The 11,948-nt window shown below is 38.8% G+C and overlaps 1 protein-coding gene across 2 annotated transcripts in view; it reads left to right on the plus strand.

Annotated features, from left to right (window-relative positions):
• The window catches only part of LOC110268222, a 12,224-nt gene extending 1,389 nt beyond the window's left edge, over nt 1–10,835 (plus strand). Inside the window, exons 1-2 of one of the 2 annotated variants that reach the window (XM_021114121.1) lie at nt 9,617–10,386; nt 10,498–10,835. In XM_021114121.1, coding sequence (XP_020969780.1) covers nt 10,080–10,386; nt 10,498–10,628 — 438 coding nt within the window. In that variant the 5' untranslated portion in view covers nt 9,617–10,079 and the 3' untranslated portion in view covers nt 10,629–10,835. Of the gene's footprint in view, nt 1–9,616; nt 10,387–10,497 lie in introns of those variants that run through there. The other variant, XR_002356334.1, reaches the window with a different exon arrangement.

Raw genomic sequence — 11,948 nt, forward strand, 5'->3', positions numbered from 1 at the left:
TATTGCGGTTTAAAGTTTTAAACAGGCTCATATTATAGTATTAAATAGTATAAAAGTTGTCGTAATGTCCGAGCTATCAGAGTTGCACAGCCGGAAGCGTGAGCTTTGGTAGTTAGAGTGTTACATTATGGTATCAGAGCAGTTCTTCCTGTAGAGCCTAAGGAATGGACTGACTATGCTTCAATTGCATACTCTGAGTGTTTATCATGTATTAGGTCTTGTCGAATGACGAGGATTAGAGCTTTATGCACATGACGATCTATTGATTTAACGCTGTTAGTCTTGCATTGCATAATTCTTGGTATTAAGTTTGGCCAGCTTAATACTAGTGGATTTTGTATATGAAAGCACTGATGGGTTATCATAGATGAAATACGAGCTTTGGGTAAAGCGAATCGCGGGTTTTGAGAACGCTAGAAACTATTTCTCGAGGCTATTCAGTTCTGTCTTGAATTTCATTCGAGTCGACTTGTTCTTTTATGTCCTAACTTGAAGTTCTTGTTTGCTACTCCTTTCGAAAAGTAATTTGATGTTTCCACTCTATTTCTCTATTCATATGCATTCTTGTTTGATCTCAATTGCATATGCTTGTTTGGAATCCTTGTTGTTTCTGTCTTTTTCTGTTTGAGTTCTTCCTGATTCACATATTCCTTGATATAGCTTTGAACTTGTCTTAATGCGTTGTGCCTTCTAACTCTGAATTCCGAGTCCATTCTTTGAGAAATTGTTGATTCAGTTTTTCTCTTACTTGACAGTTATCACAGCCAATTTTGAGATTTTATGAATCGCTGTTGAGTTGATATATACTTTTCTATATATGAAACTTTGAGATTACTTATACAGTTTAACAACTATTTATTTCCAATACCCCGCCTGTATTTTTACTGGATTATGGAGCTGCATTTACCTTAAAACTTAGCCTAGTTTCACTAGCCTTTTTCTTTTGTTTTCAACTGAATTATGCACTTTCTTGAGCCAAAAGCAAGCCAATTGGGTAGATATTCATGTTTCCTTTGATTTAATCAACCATGTATGAATTCATGCTATTTCATGAGGTTTTGTGCTATAATTGTCACATATTATGAAAGAATGAATATCTCATGATTTTGAGCATAGCTTTGATGTGTTTGGTTGACTAATGATAGGTGAAGAAAGCTTGGAGAAAGGTTGATGCAAGAAGGAAGGGCTAGGAGGAAGAGAGAACAAAAAGTTTGAGCAAAAGTTTGCCCTCAAACTTTAGCTCAAACTTTTGGATTAATTATGAACCAGGAAGTAAAAGCTGGAGCAAAAGTTAGACCCCTAACTTTTTGGCTAACTTTTGGGCAAAAGCTGAAGCAAAAGTTAGACCCCTAACTTTTTGGCTAACTTTTGGGCAAAAGCTGGAGCAAAAGTTAGAGCCCTAACTTTTTGGCTAACTTTTGGCATGAAAAACACTCCCTGGATGCACAAAAAGTTTGCGCCAACGTTAGCCCCCTAACTTTTTGGCTAACGTTGGCACATGAAAAACACTCCCTGGACTAGCAAAAGTTTGCGCCAACGTTAGCCCCCTAACTTTTTGGCTAACGTTGGCGCCATGAATAACCAAGGGGAGGCCAACGTTGGAGCAAAAGTTAGACCCCTAACTTTTGCCCCAACGTTGGTATCAGCAAAACAAGGGTGCTGATGTGAAAAGTTGGAGCAAAAGTTAGACCCCTAACTTTTACTCCAACTTTTACTCAAGCTTTCATGATTCCAACCCGGTTCAATTCGGTTCTTCTCCAAACTCCAAGAGCAATCAACCAAGGCCTCTCTCAACCCAATTCCACCAAGAGCAAAGGCCCAATTGAAGCCTTGAAGACCATTTGAAGAAAGTGTATAAATAGATTAAAATTTAAGTTTTGAAAGGGGCTTTCCCTTTTAGTTTTCATAGAGAGTTTTCGGAGAGCTTTTGGTGTTGAGTGAATTTTAATTTCTAAGTCTCAGGGAAGGAGAATTGAATTCCCTTCCTCTTAGTTTTCTTGCTTTCAATTTCAATTACAATTGTCTTGGATCTTGGGTTGGAGAATTGAAGGAATTCTGTTTCAATCTCATCCTAAGATATCTCTGTTTAATTTTACTGCACAATTAAATTCAGTTTCGGTTAATTGCTTTTCATCTACTTTCTTTGCAATTTACATTTTCTTTGCAATTGTTCTTGATTGGATCTAGGAAGGCATTGAGATCTAGACTTGGCTTTCTAGTCTCTTGGGTCCTGAGATCCGGGATGAAGGAAAGCATTAAAAACAAGTAAATAAATGAAACAAAGAGAAAACAAAAATTATCCAACTAAGAAGAAAAATAACATTGTAAAAGGCAATATGATTATACAGACAAGTGATGTTGCTGGATTGATTTGCATAGAAAAATAGGTGGCACACCAAACTTAGAATCTTGGTGTGTCACTTTCATGTAAAATTGATGCAATCATCCATGAAGATGGAAAACAGTTTGTTGCAGGGCAACACCAAACTTATAATGTAACCATATGCCAATTTATTGAAATTTAAACAAAGCAAGGAAAAGAAATGTACCTACTGTCTACCTATTCTTTACTTTCTTCCTCTTCTTCCAATTTATTAAGAGAAATGACTTCAAAGGAGGAGAAGATTCAGCTATTACCCCCTGTCTTGGTTTCTCCTCAGCAAGCTTTCTTTTGTACATGGCTTGATTGAGCTTGCTTGCTATTGGTCCAGGGGTTGGATTGCTTGTGGTTGACCTCCTCTTGAATGTTGTCCTTGGTAGTTTGGTAACAATCCTCTTCTTGGTGCTTTTGTTAATTGCCTTCACTTCTTTGAATCCAAGTCTTGGTGGTTGTGTGATTGTTGGAGTCTTCTTTTCATCAAGAGTCTCTTGTATTGGTGGTTCCATGAACTCCTCCTTTATGTACTTCTCTGCCTCACTTGAGTTTGGAATGACTTCTTCACTTTCTTGCTCCTCCACTTCCTCTTTTACACTCAACATTTGTTTTAATAGCTCTTTTATGGAGGAGGTTTGTTGACTTCCCAAGCTTTCTTCATCTCCTCTTCATACCTTTCAATCACAAATTCAAGTGTTGAGGCGTTTTGGTCCAGGGAGGTTTGTGGAGGTTGTGAGTGTTCAGGTTCTTTTGTCACCTCAAGTGTGGTTTCATTTTCAACCACCTCATTCTTCATTAAAAATCCACTTGACTCAGTAGCTTCTTCCTCTTGTTTTTCCTCCTTCTTCATTGCACTTTCACTTAACATAAGGACCTTTTGTTCTTGTTTTTCCACTTCCTCTCCCACAGATTGATTTTTACTGTTTGATGGTTCTAAGTGTTTCCTTATGTTCTCCAGGTGCTCATTCATCCTCTGACGGATAATTTCTTCCCATTTCCAGGCTTTCATTGCCTCCTCCTCATTTTTTTTGAACATGATCTCTAGCTTTGAGTGGCCTAGGTTCGTGGAAGTTTGTGTTGAGGCATATTTAGGTGATGAAGAATTTTCAAATGTAGAAGTGGGAGGTGAGGTTGGACAATCTCTCATGTGAGTTGACTGCTCAGAATTTGCAGTTTCTTGGTAATACTCCCAGCCACCATTGGAGCGGAAAAATGAATTTCTCCAAAACACCCAAAACTAACCGGCAGGTGCACTGGGTCGTATCAAGTAATAAAACTCACGGGAGTGAGGTCGATCCCACAGGGATTGATGGATCAAGCAACTTTAGTGGATGATTAGTTTAGTCAAGCTAACATTTGAGTGATAATTGATGCAGCAGAAAGTAAATGACAAGGAAAATTAAAGTGCAGAAAGTAAATTGGCAAGTAGCTTAAGGGGCAAGAAATGTAAATTGCAAGAATCTTAAATTGCAAGAAAAGTAAATTGCATGAAAGTAAAGGAGACTGGGTGCAGGGAAATTGAATGAAAGCAATAAATCAAAGCTTAGAACAATTGCAAGGAAATTAAAATTGCATGAAAAGTAAATTCAGATCACAGTGGCTCAAATGTAAAATGCAGAGGAACAAAAGTGCTGGAAAGTAAATTGGGAACAAGGAGATCAGAGAGCAAAGTGACTGTGCTTAATTTGCAGAAATTTAAAAGGATGTTGAAGATCTCAGGAGTGGATCCTTCCTTGATTCAACAAGAGAAAGGTTGCAGAGAATTAAAAAAAGATTGCAAAAGAAGTAAAGAGAAGTTGCAAATAGAGAATGAAAACAGAATTCCTTCCAATCTCAATTCAAGATTCAAAACAGAAAATGAAACTCAGAGAGAGAGCTCTGTATTCCTAATGCTCCCTAGTGGAGCTCGCCCCCCTATTCTCTCTATTCGGGCCTCCCTTTTCTAAAATGAGAATGATGCCTTATATAGGCATTTTTACAAAATGAAAATGAAATTCAAAACAAATTACAATTAAAATGAAATTTCTATTCTAACTATCTCTTGTGCCTTTGAGTGATGATAATGGGCCCTTGCTCTTGATGGAATTGGGTTGATAGAGGCCTTGGTTGATTGCTCTTGGATTTGGAGAGAGAACCGAATTGAACCGGGTTGGAATCATGAAAGCTTGAGTAAAAGTTGGAGTAAAAGTTAGGGTCTAACTTTTGCTCCAATTTTTCACATCAGCACCCTTCCTTGCTGATACCAACGTTGGGGCAAAAGTTAGGGGTTAAACTTTTGCTCCAACGTTGGCCCCCTTGTGTGCATGTATGGGGTGCTACTTTGTCCTCTTGTCAACGTTGCGAATTTCATGCCAACTATAGACTATTATATATGGTTGGAAAGCTCTGAATGTCAGCTTTCTAACCCAATTGAAATCTCCTCAATTGGACATCTACAACTCAAGTTATGCTCATTTGAAGAGGACAAGGTTGCTGGCTTTGGTGTGCAGCGTTTGAGGCGACGTTTGCCTCAAACGTGGTCGAAAATGCCAGTTCTGGAGGCTCAAACATATTGTCCACCCCATACTATTATACATTGTTGGAAAGCCCTGAATGTCTACTTTTCAATGCCGTTGGGAGCACATCATTTGGAGCTCTACAGCTCGAGTTATACTCCGTCGAAGGTGCAGAGGTCAGTTGGCCTCACTGCAGGTTGCCACCATATTCGTTTATGCTCATTGCGGGGCCGTTTTCTCCCTCAATTTTAGTGTCCACCATGTAGTGCCATATATGCTTGGAAAGCTCTCGATTCCTACTTTCCATTGCTTTTTGAATCACCTCATTTGGAGCTCTGTAGCTCAAGTTATTCTTGTTGGAAGTATACCCCTTGCACACTCATAGCGCCAACGTTAGCCAAAAAGTTAGGGGCTAACGTTGGCGCAAACTTTTGCTCTCCCTTTGTGTTTTTCATGTGCCAACGTTAGCCCAAAAGTTAGAGGCTAACGTTGGCGCAAACTTTTGGTGCCCAGCAAAAACTTGATGGGATATTTTAGCGGAAAAACAAATTTCTCCAAAACACCCAAAACTAACCGGCAAGTGCACCGGGTCGTATCAAGTAATAAAACTCACGGGAGTGAGGTCGATCCCACAGGGATTGATGGATCAAGCAACTTTAGTGGATGATTAGTTTAGTCAAGCTAACATTTGAGTGATAATTGATGCAGCAGAAAGTAAATGACAAGGAAAATTAAAGTGCAGAAAGTAAATTGGCAAGTAGCTTAAGGGGCAAGAAATATAAATTGCAAGAATCTTAAATTGCAAGAAAAGTAAATTGCATGAAAGTAAAGGAGACTGGGTGCAGGGAAATTGAATGAAAGCAGTAAATCAAAGATTAGAACAATTGCAAGGAAATTAAAATTGCATGAAAAGTAAATTCAGATCACAGTGGCTCAAATGTAAAATGCAGAGGAACAAAAGTGCTGGAAAGTAAATTGGGAACAAGGAGATCAGAGAGCAAAGTGACTGTGCTTAATTTGCAGAAATTTAAAAGGATGTTGAAGATCTCAGGAGTGGATCCTTCCTTGATTCAACAAGAGAAAGGTTGCAGAGAATTAAAAAAAGATTGCAGAAGAAGTAAAGAGAAGTTGCAAATAGAGAATGAAAACAGAATTCCTTCCAATCTCAATTCAAGATTCAAAACAGAAAATGAAACTCAGAGAGAGAGCTCTGTATTCCTAATGCTCCCTAGTGGAGCTCGCCCCCTATTCTCTCTATTCGGGCCTCCCTTTTCTAAAATGAGAATGATGCCTTATATAGGCATTTTTACAAAATGAAAATGAAATTTAAAACAAATTACAATTAAAATGAAATTTCTATTCTAACTATCTCTTGTGCCTTTGAGTGATGATAATGGGCCCTTGCTCTTGATGGAATTGGATTGATAGAGGCCTTGGTTGATTGCTCTTGGATTTGGAGAGAGAACCGAATTGAACCGGGTTGGAATCATGAAAGCTTGAGTAAAAGTTGGAGTAAAAGTTAGGGTCTAACTTTTGCTCCAACTTTTCACATCAGCACCCTTCCTTGCTGATACCAACGTTGGGGCAAAAGTTAGGGGTCAAACTTTTGCTCCAACGTTGGCCCCCTTGTGTGCATGTATGGGTTGCTACTTTGTCCTCTTGTCAACGTTACCAATTTCATGCCAACTATAGACTATTATATATGGTTGGAAAGCTCTGAATGTCAGCTTTCTAACCCAATTGGAATCTCCTCAATTGGACATCTACAACTCAAGTTATGCTCATTTGAAGAGGACAAGGTTGCTGGCTTTGGTGTGCAGCGTTTGAGGCGACGAAGAGGACAAGGTTGCTGGCTTTGGTGTGCAGCGTTTGAGGCGACGTTTGCCTCAAACGTGGTCGAAAATGCCAGTTCTGGAGGCTCAAACATATTGTCCACCCCATACTATTATACATTTTTGGAAAGCCCTAGATGTCTACTTTCCGATGCCGTTGGGAGCACATCATTTGGAGCTCTACAGCTCAAGTTATACTCCGTCGAAGGTGCAGAGGTCAGTTGGCCTCACTGCAGGTTGCCACCATGTTCGTTTATGCTCATTGCGGGGCAGTAAAAATATACCCAATTGGCTTGCTTATGGCTCAAGAAAGTGTATAAAATCTATTGAAAACAAATGAAAAAGCATAGAAAAACATGACATGTTGGCATGTCATCACTAACCTTTTACATCTTGTGAAAATTACCATTGATCTTGGTTTGTCCTCTCTTGTGAATCTCATCCGTATGTGAGTTAGTTTGATTCGTTTCAAATTAATGCATTGTTTATTCTCTCATTTTCTCTACAAGAGTTTTTAGTTAAAGATTTACCTTTGAAAAATTACTAATGATTGAGTTGTCTTTTCCTATGACTTTTGTATTCTTTTGGATCAATTGAAAGATTGTTTGATGACTCATGCCTAGTGAATCTTGTTTGAACTACTTTGATTTAAGATCCTTTCTTGTATGGCTTGACTCCTTTTCAGTACATCTTAAACTTCTTGAATGTTCTTCTGAGATAGTGATTTCAAGAACCTTTTTGGAGTCTTGTTTTGAACCTTTTAAAGAAGTTTTGAATTCTCTTTGAAGAAATATTAAACGGAATTTATTTTCTGTTGTTTGATTGAGATTAGAACCATTGTCTAATTTTGACGAAATTAATTTAAAGTTGGCATCCGCCATTTTAAATGAAGTTTTGAAAAGCTTCCTTGTTTAGTGGAAACCGGTTTGTTTGTAACGCACCACTTATTTCCTTACCAGATTGTGTGCAAATTTTTACCTTGGAGTTTCCTTTCTAAAAGGAGTTTAACTTCCTCTTTCATCCTTGCTATGAATGCTATACACGCTTGTTTGAATATGAACTTTGAGAATTTTTGAACAAGCATTTGATTTCTCTCCCGATTTTTATGAACTGCTTTTGGTTAAGTTGTGCATCTAATTACCTTTCTAAAATATTTGAAGAAATAATTTAGCCTTTAGCCAAACCCGTGTGCACCTTGTTTTTAGAACTCGACAAAATCTATTTCAACATGAACTTGCATTAAAGCAAAGCCACGATTATGCTTTTGTTACTCGCTTGAAGGATGTTGTTAATTAACCTTACTTTTAGATTTCGAAGTGGTTTTTCCGCAAGTTTCGGTTCCTTTGTGAACAATGTATTTGGAAGTACTTTTAATCGTGCTTTTGAGTTCTGTGAGCTTTGTCTTGGGTTTGAAATATTCTCTTCTGTAAACCTCATGCTTCCTCGACTCAGCTCGAGTTTGTTTCAAACTGATGCGCTGGTTTTCTTCCTATTGATCCTGTTGAACTACCTTGATCTAAGGGTTATTTTTGGAGTTGTCAATTAATTTATTTCTAGCAAACTTCATTGCTTGAGCGTCTTTGTTTATCTAGGAACTGGATACATTCTCTTAAATCTATGAGCATTATCCTTGATGTTGTTCCTCCTTGCTAGAGTCTTGTATCCTTCTGAGTAGACTCGAGAATTGTTTTGATATCACGTGCGACTTGTAGACGTAATAACGCGATGCGTTAGTTCCCTAAGATGTGATATGTGTATATGGAAGGTGAAGCGGTAGGTGTGTAACGTTATGATGAGTTGTGGGTGTTTTGCCCCTTGCAAACGAACTTGCAGGTGTTAGGCTCATAATCGGCTATGAGGTTGTAAGGTGCTTGATGGAGTTAGAAAGTTGAAACTTTGAGGTTGATAAGAGATTAGTGTGCGGAAGTTAAGCACGTCGTTTTAATCCCATCATGTTTATAGCCTTCGATGCTCTGCCTTACCATCACATGTTTGAACCATGTCATCTTTGCTTTGTGAACGCCTATCTTGATTTGCACCCTATTTTGGCACCTCAAGTTTGTAAGGCATTGAGATCATATGACCTTGTGCATTGAGCCTATCTTATAATGTTTGCTTTACAATCACACTCCTGCCTTTGTACCTTTATGCATACGACCATCCAAGTATTTGAAAACCGTATATATGTTTATATGTTGAGATATTTTGCTTCTTTCTTAAATGTATTCAAAGGTGAACTGTTATAGAATTTCTTTCATTTTGTATCAATTTTCGAGGGCGAAAATTTTTATAAGGTGGGTAGAATGTAAGGCCCAGAACTTTTGAAAAGTCTTATTATGACCAAGTCTCAGATCATATGGTTATTTATAGCCTTAATTTCAGAAATTATTTTTATTAAAAATAATTAAGGCAAGTTTTGACTTATTAGATTTGAGATAAGTTATGATTATTATCCAATTTTATAATTATTGGATTATTTTTTATATTTAAAGTATAAAGTTGATAGTTATGAAATAATAAGGATTTTATATGGTTTGGATTGAATAAGTAATATTTTAAGTATTAATACTGCTATTTTGGAAAATGAAGAAATTAAGTATATTATTTCTAATTATTTGATTTGGACATTTTATTGAAAATAATTTGTGAAAGTGATGAACAAATAGTATTTTCTATATATAATTAGTGTTGAATTTAATTGAGTTTCAATTACTATATAACCCCTACTTTTATTTGAAATTACAAAAGTAACCCTAACCTTAATTTTGATACACCCATTCCCTGAAACTAACCTCCTTCACGCTGCGCAGCCTCCAGGCTTTCCTTCATCCTCCTTCTGCGCAGCCCTATGCGAAACACACACACACACACATACTGTGAAGTTGAGAAACCAACGAAGAGAAAGAAAGGGAAGGCAGAAATCGGGAGAACGGAAGAGAGAAGGGAGGAAAGGGGCTGTCTGCCGGCGCCACTGGGTTCTGCCGCCACCGCCGAGAGCTACACGTGGGGAGCCGTTCTGCCGCCGCGCCCTGCCCAGTTGAGGCCGCCGCTGCTGTTCGCGAGGTCGCCTCCGTCACAGATCGGAACTGAGGCGAGAGAGGAAGAGTCTGACGGGAGGGCATGCGCGTGAGAAGGGAGGAAGGCTTCGCGAAGAGCGTCGCGCCGCCGCCGCTACCCGTGCCTTCGCCATCGCCATTCCATCTCAACCTGGCGTCGCCGTCGTGCCCTGGCGCCAGTAATGGAGGACGCCACTGTCGTCTGAGAAGAACCCGACGCGAGAGAGAGGGGGAAGCCACCCGCGACGCCGCCGGAGCTTCCATTACCGTCAGAAGCTGCCGCCGTCCAGCCAGCTGCTGCGGTGGTCGTCGCCTGTTGTGAATGGCTGCCGGAGAAGTGGTTGTGGCTGCCGGAGCCACACCGGAGCTTCTGGCCGTTTCTGCCACTTTAGACTCCGCTGCCGTCGCCGGAAAATGCCTCTGCCGCCGTCGAGATCCAATGCCGGTAAGGGTTTTATTTGGGATTTCTGTCCTTTTTGAATTCCGAGGTTACTATGGTCACTGCCTGTTGGTTTCAGTCATCGTGATTGGAATTTGTCGCCGCTGCCGCTTGGGGTGGCTACCGGGCTGCCGCCAAGCCGGTTCGGAGACCGCCGCTGTGTCGGTTCAGCCGTTCCTCCTTCGGTTTGGTAAGCGTTTTTGATTTGAAAGTCCTTTAGTTACTGTTCTGTTATCATACGCTGAGGTTGTGGCATTAATCGCTATACGATTGAGTTTCGGTTGTTGTATGTTGCGATTAGAGTTGTTGAGACTGTTGCGAAAGTGGCTTGGAACCGAGGTTTTGGCTGCCGGAATTTCGATTGTTGATCTCAGGCTGAGGCGGAAAGGATTCTGTGACGCGTTTGGATTATGGATTTGTGTTTTGAGGTAGGGGCGCTTTCCAAAAACTATGTTTTATGTATTGGAATTATTACATATGGATACTGATATGAGACAATTGGTATTTGGTAATTGTATCTGCCTTGTGTGTTATTTGATTGTCTCGAATGGTTAAGGATGCTTGTTTGGCTGAATTGTTGTGCGGCTTGTGAAATATAATGTTTTGATGTTAATTCTTTAAAGATTTGAAATCTGAGTTTGATCCATTGAGAATTGAGATGAATTGAGTTAATTATCTTGATAATGTGAAAAGCCGAACGCACTTTTGAAATCAGCCTGGTTTACTTTAATTGACTTGGTTTTGGACAAATGATTTGTTATTGAGCCGTTTCTTTAAAGCTTTAGAAATGAGTTAAATCGGTTGATATTGAGTTGATTTCTGAAATGGTTTCCTTGAGATATGCCACTGAGGCGACTGTTGGATTTAGCTTGCTTTTGAATTGATTTCTGGTTTTGGGCTGTTGAAAAGGATTGTGAAACGGTTTAGTTGGGACCCGAACCGGGTGGCAAAGTCCAAGTTTTAGGGGAGGTGCTGCCAAAATTTCTATAAAATCCGAGTCTTTATTGAAATGTTGTTCGGAGAATGATGAGTTAAAGACTTCTACTATTTTATGATATATTCTGTGAGAGGGATAGGGATTGTATTGGTTAATGCTTGTAAATATATTTGTATATATATATATATATATGGATGTACTCTTTATGAGTTTTGTAAGTTGTATGGTATCTATGGATGTATGTTATCGGATGAAAGTATTTTTGGGAGCGATATTGCGGTTTAAAGTTTTAAACAGGCTCATATTATAGTATTAAATAGTATAAAAGTCGTCGTAATGTCCGAGCTATCAGAGTTGCGCAGCCGGAAGCGTGAGCTTTGGTAGTTAGGGTGTTACATGCACCATCTATATATATAATTTAAGAGTAAAGTATCGTTTTTGTCCCCAACTTTTGGGGTAAGTCTTAAAGTTGTCCCTAACGTTTCAATCGTCCTATTTAAGTCCCTAATGTTTCAAAATTGACTCAATGTTGTCCTGCCGTTAGGAATCCATTAACAGAATTGACGGCAGGACAAAATTGAGACAATTTTGAAACGTTTGGGACTTAAATAGGACGAAAACGTTAGGGACAAAAACGATATATAAAAATAAATTTTAATTTAATTTTATCCTTCAATAATATTAATTTTTTACTGTACATAGTATTCAATTCTTTTTTAATTACATCTAAATAAATTACACTTAACCGCATTACTTTCATTTTAAATAAATTTATTTTTTTATAATTTTAAAGAATTTTGATACATTAGAGACAA

Source organism: Arachis ipaensis, chromosome B10, assembly GCF_000816755.2.
Source record: "Arachis ipaensis cultivar K30076 chromosome B10, Araip1.1, whole genome shotgun sequence".
Lineage (NCBI taxonomy): Eukaryota > Viridiplantae > Streptophyta > Magnoliopsida > Fabales > Fabaceae > Arachis > Arachis ipaensis.